Source organism: Eschrichtius robustus, chromosome 1 (genome assembly GCF_028021215.1).
Source record: "Eschrichtius robustus isolate mEscRob2 chromosome 1, mEscRob2.pri, whole genome shotgun sequence".
Lineage (NCBI taxonomy): Eukaryota > Metazoa > Chordata > Mammalia > Artiodactyla > Eschrichtiidae > Eschrichtius > Eschrichtius robustus.
The window spans coordinates 32,745,528-32,761,263 of record NC_090824.1 but is presented as its reverse complement, the minus strand read 5'-3'; the positions used below and the strand labels follow the sequence as shown (position 1 = coordinate 32,761,263).

The 15,736-nt window shown below is 51.6% G+C and overlaps 1 protein-coding gene across 3 annotated transcripts in view; it reads left to right on the top strand.

Annotated features, from left to right (window-relative positions):
- The window catches only part of GALNT16 (polypeptide N-acetylgalactosaminyltransferase 16), a 102,839-nt gene extending 87,703 nt beyond the window's left edge, over positions 1-15,136 (top strand). Inside the window, exons 10-15 of one of the 3 annotated variants that reach the window (XM_068543651.1) lie at positions 536-662; positions 2,145-2,237; positions 3,641-3,724; positions 8,613-8,754; positions 9,434-9,556; positions 12,933-15,136. In XM_068543651.1, coding sequence (XP_068399752.1) covers positions 536-662; positions 2,145-2,237; positions 3,641-3,724; positions 8,613-8,754; positions 9,434-9,556; positions 12,933-13,070 — 707 coding nt within the window. In that variant the 3' untranslated portion in view covers positions 13,071-15,136. The other 2 variants (XM_068543653.1, XM_068543652.1) reach the window with 2 other exon arrangements.
- Positions 15,137-15,736: the final 600 nt, after the last annotated feature.

The window sequence follows — 15,736 nt, the reverse complement described above, 5'->3', positions numbered from 1 at the left end:
TGAGTGGAAAACAGAGTGGGCAACTTGTGACGTCCCCTTCTGGGAGGCAGGATGGCCACTGCTCGCCTCTCCCAGCACTACTAGGGACCACAGTCATCTGTGAAAGCTCGTTCAGCGTCACCACCACCACCAAAAGGAAGTATGTCTCAGTAGGGCCAGTGGTAGCTGTAAATGGAGACCACCGGGGCCATGAGGGAGGTCTGGGACAGCCAGAAAGATGCCAGCGAGTATGTGTGTATGGAGGGTATGCGTGTGTGGAATGGGTGTGTAGTGTCTGTGTGGAGTGTGTGTGTGTGGAGTGTGTGTGAGGAGGGGGTGTGTGTGTGGGATGTGTGTGTGCACACGCATGGAGAGAGCAGTCAGGAACACGTGCAAGGAGTGGGTGCACCCCGTGTAAACAGGCCCAGGAGCTCTGACACCAGCATATGCCTCCAAGGAGACACCAAAGGCAAGGGAAGCCAGCTCCTTCCCACCTTCACTCCGTGGGGACTTGCCAAGTGGCTCCTCCCCCTCCTGATGGCTGCCGTCTCTGCAGAGCTCTCCTTCCGGGTGTGGATGTGCGGTGGGAGCTTGGAGATCGTGCCCTGCAGCCGGGTGGGCCACGTCTTCAGGAAACGGCACCCCTACAACTTTCCTGAGGGCAACGCCCTCACCTACATCAGGTAGGTCACAGTGCAAAGAGCACCGCGCCAAGAGCTAGGACACCTAGACCCCAGCCCTGTCAGTTACCCAAGGGACTGTGGGTAGCTACCCCACCTTTCTGGGCCTCGGTTTCCCCATTTGCCCCCCATTCTGGGATCCCGGTACTGTCAGGCTGGAAGGATGAAGCTGGGAGTGTCTCCACCAGGCCTCTCTTGTTTTGACTGTCTTTGTCCATGAGGGTCTTGGAAAACCAGCCAAATGACCAACTGGAAGCTGCCCTCCACTCACTGGGTCCCAAGTACTGGTCATAGACACCACGTCCTGATGCTGACTTGGTCAGCGTCTGCCCATCCGTGTCCCCAGTCACAGCGTGCACTTCATCTTGAGGGGCAGTGGGCAGGGTCGTGGAAGACCACCCCCATCACCCGCCCCCCTGATGCTGGTGGCAAGGGGAGGGTGGGAGGAGTGTCATGAGCGCCCCCCTCCCAGGGATGAGTCTTCATCTTCTCAGGCTCCCTTGTTGCCAGCGGTGGCTCCCCAGGTCTAGCTCATCAAATGGCCTGTCTTTTTGTTTTGCTTCCCTTTATCCCATTTTAATTGTTTTTATACTTGTAAAAGTGATACATGTTTATTGTAAAAATTCAAACTATATCATATATATTATATATATATCTGTACATATAGTATGTTATACATTATAATTTTTACTCTTCATATCACATAGAGAGAAAAAAGTGAAAGTCCCTTTCACCCAGTCTTACTCCTATCCACTTGTCTCTCCAAAAGTAACTACTGCTAATAGATTCCTAGCCTATCATTTCAGGTCTTTTAATTTATTTTCATATATATATATATAGTTTCTGTATAGAGATGCATGCATTAGTGGGGTTTTTTTTTTACATTTTTTTAACTTTTTATTTTATATTGGAGTATAGTTGATTAACAATGTTGGGTTAGTTTCAGGTGTACAGCAAAGTGATTCGGTTATACATATACATGTATCTATTCTTTTTGTGTTTTTTATATAAATGGGGTCGCACTGCATGATTTTTCTGCAGCATGCTTTTCTGCCACTCCACACTAAATTGTAGACATCCTTCAGCGTCAGTATGTACTAACCTTGGTGTTCTTTTTCGAGGCTGCCTAGTACTCCATCATGTGGACGTAGTTCATTATTCTCCTACTGATGGGCATTTAGGTTGTCACCAGTGTTTTATGACACAAGTATTCTTGTACATGTCCCTTTGCCCACGTGCCGGTATTTTGGTAGAATAGATTCCTCAAAGTGGAGTGTCAAATAGTATCCATACCCACAGAGTTGATGGATGCTGACAGACTGTCCTCCAAAAAGACTGTTCTCATTGACACCACCCCAATCAGTATTCTTTCGCGTGCACTCCTGAGAGCCTCCGCACCCTGTACTGCACAGAGCTGATCTTGATCCCAACCCTAACTCTGTCACCGCCCTGGTGACCTTATTTTGCTCCTTCCTACCCTTTTAGGAATACCAAGCGCACTGCAGAGGTGTGGATGGATGAATACAAGCAGTATTACTACGAGGCCCGGCCCTCGGCCATAGGGAAGGCCTTCGGCAGGTGGGCCCCTCTCCCAGCCCCCCTTGGCCTCCCTCCACAACCTTAGCAAAATACAAAATTGTGTGTACGCCAGGGAAGCGCTCAGGGTCTCCTTAGCAACTGAGCTGCCCCAGGACGCTGGGCTCTTCCGGGCCTGTAGGGTATACGACGCAGAGACAAGGTTCGGGTCCTTGAGGAGGATGCAGCCTCATAGGGAGAAATAACCAGGGAGGGCTCGCTTATGAGAGCTCTGCCGGTCCACAAGCTGCCTGCAGGACGGACATCTGTGGAAGTGCTTAAGGATGGCTCTCTGTAGAAAACACTCAGGGTTTTGGCTCCACCCCTTGCTGTTCAAAATCTGACGGTGATCTGTTAGCTTATTTTTCTGCCCTGGACTGTTATGACTACTGTCTAGTTAAGCATTTTCAAAATGTGGATTAGTTGTGAAATCAATTTAGAGAGTCGTGACCAGTATTTTTTTTAAAATGATAGAGAACTAGAATATTACAGATTAGTACAGAACAGAACAGAAAATAACAGTTGATTGCAGTTATGGATAGATATTGTTTCGTGAAAACTCTTATTTTGGTTGTATGTTTGTAGCCATATATGTCCATGGGTATACTTGGTCACAATGTAAGATGTATTTATTTCTTACTTAATGTTGTGGTCAGATATGTTTGAAAACATTATTAGCGATCATCAATGAATCTCCCTCTATTTGTTTGTATTTATCCCTTAAAAAAAAAAGTTAAAAAAAAAAAAAAGTTATGTCACTATTTCTTTTAGTGGGGAAGTAACATCTGCTGAGGACCTACCCTGTGCTCGGCACTTATGTCCCCTTTATTCATTTGATTCTCACAAAAACCTTTGGAGATAGATGGTTGTGTCCCCACTTTACTGAGAACAAACAGGCTCAGAGAGGCGGTGAGGGTCATCTGTCAGTGGCCATTATGGTCAGTGGAGCTGAGGAAGGTGTCCATGGACACATCAGATGGTTTTTATTTGCCAACTTTTTGGAAAGATGTTTAAAGCGTGGTTTTCTTGTTGGTAGACACTTTCTACTCAACTGGAATGCAGGAAAGGAAAACTTCTAGTTCATTAAGGCTCTGCTCTCTCTGTGAAAATAAGGACCAGATAGTGGTATCCTCACATGAGGTCTCAAGGAGTAAGAAGCCGAGATTAAAGCCTGGCCCCCGTGGGCTGGGCAGATCCAGAAAGGTGAGCAGGAATTTGAGGAGAGAACTAAGGCGTGGCCAGGAACCCTGGGACGAGCTTGCAGGTCAGAGAATGACTTAAGGCAGGGACCAAGGCTGGAAGGCAGCCTTGGACAGCTCCTGGCCCTAGCTCCCTGGGGTAGGTGGAAAGAGGGGGCCGGCCTCCCGGGCCTTCTCACACCCGCTGAGCATTGCCTTCTCCTCCAGCGTGGCCACGCGGATCGAGCAGAGGAAGAAGATGAACTGCAAGTCCTTCCGCTGGTACCTGGATAACGTCTACCCAGAGCTCATGTGAGTGCAGCCCTCAGCTCGTGCATCTGGCCTGGGTGGGGGCCGGCAGCTTGGGGACCCTTCACCCTGATCTCTCCCCAGCCCAGGCAATCTGGCTCTTTCTAGCTGTCGGTGTTTGCTGTCATGTGAAGGGTCTGGAGGAACCGGGAGGAGGTTACCAGGAGTTAAGAGTGAGGTGTGGTAGGAACCGAAGTTTAACAGACTGGGCCTTAGAGCTGGAAATGGGCATTGTCCCCTTAGGACAGCAACAGTGCATTATGTAGCAAAGGCTGCAGAAACACTCATTTCCTTTGACTCTCTTCTCTCCCTTCTGGGAGTTTATCCTAAGGAAATAAAGCAACCAAAGCAAAAAACCTGTTGACAATTAAATGTCCACTGTAGGCTTCTCTGCCGTGAAAAAAATCGAGAAAAAACTAACAATAGGGGCTGCGTTTAGTGAATCATGATGCGTCGACCTAAACAAATATGTGTCAATTAATGTTATAATCATAAACCGTGAAAAAACATGGGGAAATGTTTGCTCCAGCAAATGAGGAAGCAGCGTGCAAATGGTGTATGTGTGTGGGCTACAGGACGGTGGGCAGTAGCTGTAATGACAGGGGTGGGAGGGCAGAGCTGATTCTTTTTTCCCTCATTTCAAAATGCTTCTCAGCATCCTGGCTACATCATTCCTCACCTCCTCCAGGTCTTGACTCAGCTGTCCCCGCTGCGTGAGGCTCCCCCGAACTCTGCATTGGCCGACTGCACCTTCCCCAGCATTTCCTGCTTATTTTCCTCTGTCACCCTTATTGTCATTCGGCATATATGTGGCCAATTAATTTTATTGTCATCTCCCCACACTTGACAGGAAGCTTCGTGAGGGTAGAGGTGTTTATCTGTTTTGCTCACTGCCTTATCTCCAGCCCCTAGAACAGTGCCTGTCACAAAATGGGCACTCGATAAATATTTTTAACTGAATAAATTGCGTAGTCAATAAGCGTCAGTAATAACTTTGAAATGAGCATTCTCTCTTCTAGAAATGTCACCTCGGGGAACGGGTTTTTCCACTGCTGTCTCCCAGGGATGCTATCATGGCTTTCCAGAACATTCCATGTCTCAGAGCCTGCAAATCCTCCAAGGAGGCAAATCTTTGTCCTGCAAGGGCAGATTTGATTTTTGGAAAACAGCCGTAGTTAAGTTGTAGCCAAGTCCAGTGAATAAGCTGGTTGATTAGCCCAGATAATACAATCCTGGGTCCCAAATACAGGGTGACAAGACTGAAACAAGTAACAAGGATAAACGGACTCTGCAAGCAATGTTCAAGGAATTCCAGAAGAGTCTGAGCAGCGGCAGCATCCTTGGAAGAAGTTGGCAGCCTGGAGGACCCCAGCTCCCCAGATGATGGCTGTGCATGGAAGAACATTAATTTACAAACTTGTAATAAATGAGCAGCTTCCTCAAGTGGCCACTTTTAAGGGGACAGTTTCATTCAGACATGTCATTTCTGAGGGTAAAAATCATAGTCTTTCTTTATGTTCTGTCAGAGTTCATGCTATCCGGTTGGAGTCCTGGACTCCAGGCCTCAGACAGGAGCTGGGGAGCTGGGGGAAGAGTTGGGAGGATCGGGGATGTGCCTCTCCCCCCCACACCCCAGTCCCCATGCAGTGTCCCATGTCATCCCCTGAGGACCAAGAGGAAGAAGTAGTTTATAACTACCAGAAGTCTGGATCTATCACAAAGACAGGAGAGTGGATGAAACCAGCCGTGTGATATGAGGAGCATAAGTCACCTTCCGTTTGTTTTGTCACTGTGTGGACGTTTAAAAATGATTTTTTGTTGTTAAGGTAGAAATTGCAGCTCATTCCTCTCCAGTTTACTCATCCTCGGTCTGTTCCTTCATGTTCTGCCTCAGTTCTCAGGGCGAGGGGCCCGGAGTGGACCAGGTTGTTAATTAGAAAGGAGATCTATAGGCCCAAATGATACCATGTTCCTCCAAACAGGATCCTAATAGTTGGGCCACACTTGCAGATGGTCAGTGGAGAAACTTAGGAGGCTGAACGGAGAGGCCTTTGCTTTCCTAGGCCTGCCTGCAGCACTGCTACAGTGCTCCCGCTTTTCCAGATCAGAGTTCTGTGGCTAGCCTCAGCAATTGCTAATGTATTACTTTTATTAGGATGTTCAGGAACAGTTGTGCAGGCTGTGCATTGCACAAGCACACCATATTTGAAGGGAGCTGGTCACACAGTATTGTACATTTATTACTACAATTCCTGGCAAATGACAGTAAAAGTCTTCTAACAAAAGACTTTTTTGTCTTTTTTTTCATAACGTAGAAAATCATCTATATTATGATGATTTTCTAACAGATGGAAGTAAAGTGTCTCAAGAAAGGGATGCCTATTGCTGTTTCTACAAAGGCATCATAAGGGCTAATGGCAGCCCAGCTTCGAGGTGGTCCACAGAGAGGAAAGCAGATGCAGATTTAAGAGGGCTACCAACAAATAGGACAGCTTAACCTGGCTCTGCCAGAGAGCAGAGGAAGGGTGGTGATGGCCATCCCAGCTGCTGCAGGGCTGCTACCACTCAGACACCTCAGGAGCTGCATCTGGTCTTGAGATTGCTGCCCAAGCCCTGGGTTTCCTCCATAAGCATCAGTGGGCAGGCCTTTGTTGTCAGTGACATTGCCACACTTGGACAGTATCTGCCTCACCTCTGAAAACTGATCATCTTGCACATCTTCCTAAGCAACAGCGGGTAGGGAGGGGAAGAGAAGAGGAGGGTCTGAAACACCCTTGGCTTCTCAAAGAGGCTTCCGCAGGACCTTATCTCTGTATAGAGGGGAAGTATAACACGTTGCCCCTGGATGAAGCAGAGGGGTGGAGCTTTTGCCTCCCAACAGCCTTGCACCTAGCAGGTTGCAAACTTAAATCCTACCGTGATCAGACAGGCAATGTCAATAAGTCAAGTGGGTGGGGATGACAGTAAGGAGTGGAGGGGACTGTGGCAAACTGAAATGCACAAGCTCCACCCATAAGGGGGCAGCTGCTGCTCATGACAGTGTGTTAGTGCCGTGCTGGAATGCAAGTTTGGTGTGGCCTGACCTTCCTATGTTTTCCAAAGAAGCTGGATTTTTGGTGTGATGAATTGGGAGATTGAGATTGACATATATACACTAATACGTATAAAATGGATAACTAATAAGAACCTGCTGTATAAAAAAAATAAATAAAATTCTAAAATTCAAAACAAAAAATTCTAAAGTTCAAAAAAAAAAAAAGAAGCTGGATTTTTCTGTGTAAACTTGAAATCTTAAAATACTGCCAACTAATTAAAAGCACCAATAATCACACTGTACAGGTCAGAAAAAACCTGTCCAGGGCCAGATTCAGCTTAGGGGCCAACAGTTTGCAGCCTCTGTTCTAGAACTGCACGACCTCTTACAAGGGGGTGTGGGGTTCTGAAGGGGCACTGCTACCAGTAGTGTGGAGGGAAAGTGAAGGGCTCTCCTTGAGGCTCTGTGAGAGCGGGTAGGTTCTGGGAATCCGGGGGCTTCCAACCAGCCCTGAGGAAGGAAGACCTGGTTTGGTCGAGGTCCTGCAGGGTGTCCACATGAGACAAGAGAGTGCCGGAAATGTTCTGATCCATGCCCCCCGCCCAGGTTCTCTTCCTGACAGAGGTAACAGAGGCAGATAGGATTAGCATGTGGTCAGATTCTAAGCCCTCCTGGTTCCCCGTCACGCCCTGTGGGTCCGTAAGCCAAGTGTGTGTATAACCTTCTAAACCCAGGAATACGAGCCCACGTCAGCTGGGGCCAGCATCCCCCTTAGGTTTATTACCCACAGGGTAAGACAGTGTGTTTTATATCTGTGTGTGTGTTTAAGCATATTTTTCCTGTGCATATAAAATGTTCTAATAATACACTATTTTGAAACATGCCTGTTTTACTTAACTGTATGTTTTGAACACTTACCCACATTACCAGAGTCATTTTTAATGGCTAAAGGTTTTTTCCATCCTACAGATGAATCAGAATTTACTTAGCCCATCCCCTATTGCTGGATATCTAGGAATTTCCAATGTTTTCAGTATAAGCAGTCACTCTGAATGAAAATCTTTTAAACTAAATCTCTGCACACATCTTTAATTATTGCCCTAGGATACTAAGTTCCTGGAAGTGGGACAAAGGTGTGCACATTTTTAAGGCCTTTGATACGTAATACCACACTGCCCTCCAGAAAAGGTGGGCCAATTTATGCTCTTACCCAATCCCACAGCTATTGCCAACACTAGGTAGTGATATTTAAAAAAAAAAAAAAATATATATATATATATATATGTATCTGTGTGTATATATACATAGATATACATACATACACTTAAATATATAAATATATTATTTTATGTATGTAAGTAAATTATATAAACACACACACACACATATATATATATAAACATATGGTAAACAAACAATGGTACCTCTCTAATATGTATTTCTTTAATCATTGGTGAGATTGAGCACATTTTCATATTTGTGTATTTTACATTTGCCTCTTCAAAGTGACCCCTTCCCTGTCATTTCGAGATTGTTTATTGAGCCCACATTTGGGCCTCAGCCTCTCCCCAGCCTGTCCTCTTTCTGGACTGGGGAGCCCTGGTTTCTGGTTTGAACCCTCTCAGGCCTGGCCTCCAGGGCCGTCCCTGGGGCTCCCGGAGCTGCCCAGAACCCAGTGGGGCGAGGCCCAGTCTTCCCAGAGGCACCCCTGCTCCCTCCCCATCCCCTGCTCACCTCCCCCTGCTGCCAGGCCTGCTCCCCGGCTCCCCTCCCCATGGACACCTGGGTGCCCCGAGAGCTGGCAGGGTAAGCCCGGGGAGGGCAGAGGACAAGCCTGACCGCTGCCTTTCCTCTCAGCGTCCCCGTGAAGGAAGTGCTCCCCGGCATCATTAAGCAGGGGGCTAATTGCTTAGAATCCCAGGGCCAGGACACGGCTGGTAACTTCCTGCTCAGCATGGGGACCTGCAGAGGGTCTGCCAAGAGCCCGCCGGCGGCCCAGGTAAGTGGCTTAGGGCCCCCGGGTCAGGACCCGGCGCGGGTGGGGACCTCCCTCTGCCCATTCTCATCTTCCCTCTGCCTACACCTTCCACAAACCCACTTTCCCAAGGACCCTGCAAGCTGTCCCCTCACACTCTGCTCCTTGGGTCTGCTGCCGCCATACTCGGTCGCCTTTGTAGCCTGTCACACAGTTGCCCTATGGGCACCACCTGCTTTCTCCTTGCAGAGGGAGAAATGCTGCCCAAACAGAGCCCGGTTCTCTCCTGGGATGCAGCTGTGGCCCGCCTGTATATACAGGGCATCCAGGACTCCTGTGTACACACGTGCGCAACATGAGTGTTGATGCACCACGTCGAAGTAGAGCAGGTCATGGAGACCCCGGCGTGGACTGGCTCCCTGGCTGCCCTGCTCCCGTGTCCTGTCTTTCCCCCCATCCCCTGAGCATCCCTTCGTACATCCTCTGGCCAGCTCCAGCTAAGCTCCCCACCCCAATATTCTATTATGAAAAATTTCAAACAGAGAAAAGTTGAAAGAATTGTACAGTGATTACCCATACACCCATCCCTAGTATTTGCAGAAAATTTTACCAAAATACACAGTGTATTTGCTTTATCTACCCATCTATCCATCCATCCATTGCTGTACTTTTGGACTTGGCCTTTCTGCTCCCTGTCTTGCAGGCGTGGCTGTTCAGTGACCATCTCATCCAGCAGCAGGGGAAGTGCCTGGCTGCCGCTTCCACCTCCATCTCCCCCGGCTCCCTGGTCGTACTGCAGGTGTGCGACCCGAGAGAAGGCAGGCAGGTAAGCCTTCTTGCCCATGGGCACGGGATGGCGGCAGCCCCGGGGAACACGGTGCAGGTTTGACATACAGACTCAAATAAGCCCTCCAGAGTGAGGATCTGGGGGACCTAAGCCAGTATCCAGGTCAAGTCTATTGTTTTCCTCATGACGAAGTACGGTAAATAGTTGTTAGGTGTCCATCCTGCATCCTGTGGCTCCGTGCGGGCAGGGACTATTTATCTTGTCAACACTGTATCCCTAGCCCCTGACAACCAGCACAGCCAAAATAAATGTGAGCTTTTACTGAGAACCTGTGCTAGGGGTTTTACATAGGTCATCTCATCTAATTCTCCCAGCAACCCAGCAATGTGGGCCCTAGTACTAACCCCATTTTAGAGGTGAGAAAACTGAGGCTCACTGAATTTAAGAAACATATCAGATTACATAGTTGGGAAGGGGTGGAACTGAGGTTCAAACCCAGGTCAGCATGACTCCTAAGCCCACAGTCTTGCCCCAGCACATAGTAGGTGCTCAGTAAATATTTCTTGACTGCTGGCTGATTGGGGAAACTGAGATCCAGCCACAGTGTTTTCCAAGCTGGCACGCCGGCCTCACGTGAGCACTGCCTTTTCCATTTGTCAAACACTCTCACCTGCCCTATTTTCATTAATCCTGGGAGACAGGTCAGGCCTGCCTGTTGAGGAAGAAACGGACGCTCAGGGCATACAGCAGCCAGTGACAGTCAGCCCCACTCCATTCCTGGCTGGGAGGGCTGCCGCTCTGCCCGGGAATGGACACAAAGGCCAGAGTTCTGGTCCAGTCCTTTCTCTGCCCACACCTTCTTGGTAGCTCCCACTGTGCCTGACCCTGGCCAGCCTGCAGGGCAGTGCAAGGGGCAGAAGAGTGTCTGGCTTTTTGATTCAGCCACCGGCTTTTCCTCCCACCCCTTTTCTGTTGCCTGGGTCGGCTCTTTCTTTAGGGATGACTGGCAGTTTGCTATTTTACTCCGGAAAAGCAGCCAGATCCTTCCTCTCCCTTCAGCGTGTGTGTGTGTGTGTGTGTGTGTGTGTGTGTGTGTGTGTGTGTGTGTGAGGGAGAGAGAGAGATTTGTGTGCCAAGGCCTGCTCGCTGGGCCTGCGGGACACATCTGAAGCACTTCCTGGTTGGGACGCTGCAGCTTGTCCTGCCTGCCCCCATGCCTGCCCTCTGCCCCTGCCCTGCAGTTAGGTGGGTCCCCAGGCTCCCCTTGACCTGGAGTACCGGCCTCTCTGAGGGTCAGGCCTTGAGCCCACTCCCAGCCCCATCCTTGCGGAGGCCAAAGTCAGGGAAGTAGCTCCCAGGGTAGCCACCACTCAAATACTTCTCTGGAGCTGAAGCATCCATTTTCCCCTTCACACTGACCCAGGGCTCCTAGGAATCTCCTTTGGCCCCATTCCTCCTGCCCCTGCAAATCCTGCAGGGGCCCCAACAGCTGAGCCCTCTCTTCCAGGAAGAAGGGTGAGCAGCTCTCCCACTGCCAGTGCCTTCTCAAATCTAGGCCTCCCTTCCTGGTCCCCCTTTGGCCTCGTTTCTGAGGCCACCTGGGTATCAGTTATGGGAGAGATACCTGTGCATAGAGCTGCTGGGAAGATGTCAGCAGGTCCTAGCTCCGTCACCCCCCCTCACCTCTCTGGGCCTGTCTCCTCACTTATAAAATGAGGGGCTCCCTCCCTGTCTGCCTTATAAGGAATCTGCAAGAACCGAGACTGTGGCGATGGGAGAGAGCTCTGAGGTGATATTGTTTCCCTGGCCAGGCCAGAACATAATGGCCAGGAGAGTCGGGGAGACCCCAAGACTGTGCCTGATGGCACCGGTAGGAAGTGAGAATCCCGTGATTTGCAGAGCACTTCCTCATGACTGGGTGATTCAATTCATTCACCCATGCATTCATTCTTCATAAAACAGAACTGCATTGGGTGCCTACCTTGTGTCAAGGAAGGTGCAGATCACATTGGCCATAAGGATGAAAGAAGGGTGTGGCCCAGCAGTGCCCAGCTGGGGAGTGTGTGGCCAACCCTTCCCGGGAGGTCGGAGACTGGAAGAGCACAAGGCAGTAGGATGCTGTGAGCTCCAGAGGGACCAAAGGCCCAATCCTGCCCACCGCCCGGGGCCTTTAAGCCAGGAAGCCCTCTCTGCTGGGACCACATGGGCCAGAGAGACTGGTTCTCAGCCCCGCATTCCTAAGGGGACTCTGGGCTCTGCAGCACGCCCCCTCGCTGCCTTCCACCCTGTGTGCACCTCCCAGTTGGTTCCCTTCTCTGGCCACCCCACGTTCCCCTGCCGCCCCAGCCCTGGCCCTGCAAGCTGGTGCTGCTCATCTCCCTTCTCCCAGTTGCTCCAGTGAGAACAGGGCCCCTCCCCCTCAGAGCCCTGCGGCTCCAGCATTCCCCACTTCTTCGGAGGACAGAGGACGAGGTAGATATAGGAAGAGGGGCTATGGATGCAAGGGAGGGAAGTAGGAGAGAAACCAAAAATAGACCTGTCTCCCTGTTTACTCTTCCCTGAGCCTCGAAACCTGGGTCTCAGCCTCTCATCCCTTCTCCAGACCACACTCCATCCTCCATCCAGTCACTTCCAAAATGGTCTACAGGAACAACTCTTGTCCCCTTGTCAAGCTTGGGGCAGGGGAGGCACCAGGAGGCGAAGGCACTGCCTCAGGAGCCCCTTCATGACTCTGATAGGGGGACTCAAGTGCCCTCACCATCCCATCACTCTTCATCTCTGCAGGGATGGCGACCAGTTCCCATTAAAGGGTGTAGGTATCCGGCTGCACAGCTACAGTCCAGGGCAGAAGCTTAGAGCTGCAGGAAGAAGAAATCTTGTTTGAAGGAGTAAAAGATTCACCTAGTCCAGGACTCAAACTCAAGGGCCTACAGAGTGCAAGTGGGGAAGCCCTAGAGGAGAAAAGTCGGGCCCAGGTGGGACTATGGCGAACAGGAACTAGGCTGACTAGCAGAGAGCAGGTCTCCAGCCACAACCAACTGATGCCACCAAAGAAACCAGGCCCATGTCTAAAGGGAAGTTGGAAATGCAGGTTTTTATGCAACGACTAAGCCAAATATTAAATAAGCACGTGCAGGCCAGACAACATACATCTCTGGGCTAGACTCAGCCCATGGGCCTCTGGCCTAGACAGTGACTTCTTCATGCCAGCCTACAGAAGCCAGAGCGTTCAGGAGGAATGGGCTTCAGGCTTGCATGTGGGGTGTGGGCACCTCTTCTGTAAGGGACACACAGACCATTTAAATGGGGGTGTGTCCTAGGGCCACTTACATACACGTGTAATGAAGGGATGAACATTATGATTATTATTAATCATTGTTTTCTCTTTCCCCTCCTTTCCTGCCTCTCCCCACAGAGATGGAGGAGAAAAGCCTCTTTCATCCAGCATTCAGTCAGCGGCCTCTGCCTGGAGGCCAAGACCACCCAGCTGGTGACCAGCAAGTGCCAGGCCGACGTCCCAGCCCAGCAGTGGCAGCTGTTGCCGCACACATGACCGTAGCCTGGGGCCTCCTGTACCTTTTGCATGAGACTTTGGGACCGGAAGGGGGTTAGGGTGGGGGAGTGTAAAGCGGGCCGTTTCCATCTCCTCACATTTCTGCCAGAATCATCAGCAAACACCACTGCCACGACACACGATTCTCCAAAGCTTGTACGGGGAGGACGCAGGGGTGATGCCCTGCTGCCCTGGCCGCCACCCCAGCCTTGCCTGGGGAGAGGAGCAGGTCAGGATGCTGGACTGCTACTGGGCAGAGACTGGGCAGGAGCCCTGGCCCTTTGTTACCTCCCTCCACCCTCCCGAGGTCTGGACAGTGGTTGGGGGCCTCCCCTTGTTGGCTGGGGAGAACGAGGACAGCAGCCCACATGGGTCCCGCTGGGCCAGGGGTCTGCCTGTGGGATCGGGCACGAGAGGAGAATGTGGGCAGTGTGGACGGGGGGCAGGCTGAAGGCGGAGGAAGGGGCAGCCTGCGGGGCAGATGGAGAAGAGCAAGAGGTGAGCAGCTCAGTGGCCTGTCCCAGGCAGGTTGCTGGGTTGGGGGCGGGAGGGAGGGGATCCAGGGCAAAGGATGGGTGATCTGCAGAAAGACGAGGACGGAAGAGCAGCAAAGCACTGAAAAGAGTGGGTCTCTCCCCGGGGACCTAATTCCTCCCACACGTACCAGCCCCAGGGCCGGTGCCTCCGGTCCTGCGCTCTGGTTCCCACGGCTCAGCACGGGGCTGAAGGGGGATCTCCAGGGGCAGCCTCAGGACACAGTTCATTAAACAGATCCCACTTCTGTGTGGACACGTGTCAGGACAAGACCTCTCCCTTGGGCCTTAAAGACCAGCGGGTGCCCTGGCCCCCTGCCCGGTCGCACCGCGTGGACCCCATAAGGACAGACACCACCGAACAGCCCCATCCTCCCTCCTAGTTTTTGACTCCTGCCTTCTCAAGAGCCCTTGCCTCTGTAAACACAGCGTTACAGGATTGGGGGCAGGGCGGTAAGAACGGGACCTCCATTCTGGAGCATTCCTAGGTAATGGGGGCGAAGCCATCCAGGCTGGTACTTGTCCTCACCCCTCCCCACTGCAGGAGGGAAGCCCTTGGGGCTCGGCTGCTGCAGTGGCCTGGAGGCTGGCTGGAGGCCCCAGTTTGTGCAGAGCTCCCAGTTCCTTCTCACAACCACTGGGAGTCTCTCCCCTCCCCCAGGGCCTGGTCTTGGAACTGCCTCTGCTGTTTCCCACGTTCCTCTTCCCCCCGCCCCACTGGCTCAGGCAGTGTGATCTGAGGGAAAAGACTGGTGGTACCAGGAATCCTGGTGGGTCTCTCACCCAAAGCAAATCAGCCTGGAACCCCCAGGGAGTTCATGGATTCCAGAAGGCCTAGGAATGTCCTGAAATGGTCCCCCAAATATTGCATTGTGTGCATATATGCATTTTCCTGGGGAGAGGGTCCATGGATTTCCCCAGCTTCTTACAGAGGTCCCTGATCGCCAAAAGGTCTGAACTTCTGCTCTGGATTGGAGCTACCGGTCACTGGAGCTGCCATGCCCCTCCCTCTCCCTGCTGTGCCTCAACTGCTGTGGTCCTGCTCCCTCCATGCAGCCCTTGGGGCTGTGGTCCCCACACCCACCCTGGAGGGCTCTCAGTGGCTTCCTCTCACCTCCTGGCTCTCGCTGGCGTGCTCTCAGCAGTGCTCCTGTGCCCTAGCCTGAACCCCTGCGCTCCCCAGCATGGAGCCCTTGGCCCCCAGGGCAACACTTCTCCCATCCTCTGTGTGATGCTTCATCCACCGCCATCTCCCTTGTGCGTGTCCACCCCAGCAGGTAGCGTGGACCTTTGGGGACAGGGAACATGGGCATCTCTCAATGAATGTAAGAGGACTGCTGCTCAGAGAGCCTTTGAGAGGGCCCCCTCCTTCCCTGTGATCAAACCAGGCTCAGCACTTGTCAGCTGTCCTTTGGGACTCAGCCCTATTCTGTTTTGCTTTTCCTCTTCCTGACCAAAGCATGTGCCACTCGCTGTCCCTGAGGACCTCGTCTTTATGAAAAACTCCTGGAATAAAGCCACTTCTCACATGCACACGTGCACCAGCGCCTTCCTTTCTGACTCCAGAGCCAAGGCCTTCAGTGCCACCCTCCCTCTATTCTGGAAAAGTGAAACTGAGCACGCTCAGCTCTCACCCCCTCCTGCACCTGGTAGCTTGCTCCCCAGCCCATGTGCCCCCCCAGGCACTCCTGGACGACAGGCTGGCTGCTCTGGGGGGGAGCCATCAGGTGGGGCAGGCTGGGACCAGAGCCCAGGCTCCCAGGTACCAGCCTGCTCCCTCTGAACTGCCCTTCCTTTCCTCTGCCACACAAGACGGCAGTGGTAAAAACGCAGGTGGGATGATTTTCCTAGGTAGAAACTGCAAAGTAATTCCAGAAAGAGTCCTACCAGCGTAGCCTTGTTTGATGGGATAGCAGATGCTCTGTCTAATGTTTCCATGGAAACCAATGGAAAGCCCCCACCATTTCTGTGATCAGAAGCTGAACCTACCCAGGTAAAAATAAGCACTGCCTCGGTGCGCACATGAACTGTAGTGGGCAGGCCAGCGTGCCACTAAGCCTCCCTGAACACAGCCGTTCCCACCCCCGCACCCGCCTGGCCTCAGGGCTGCTCATACGGGATTCTCCAGAACTG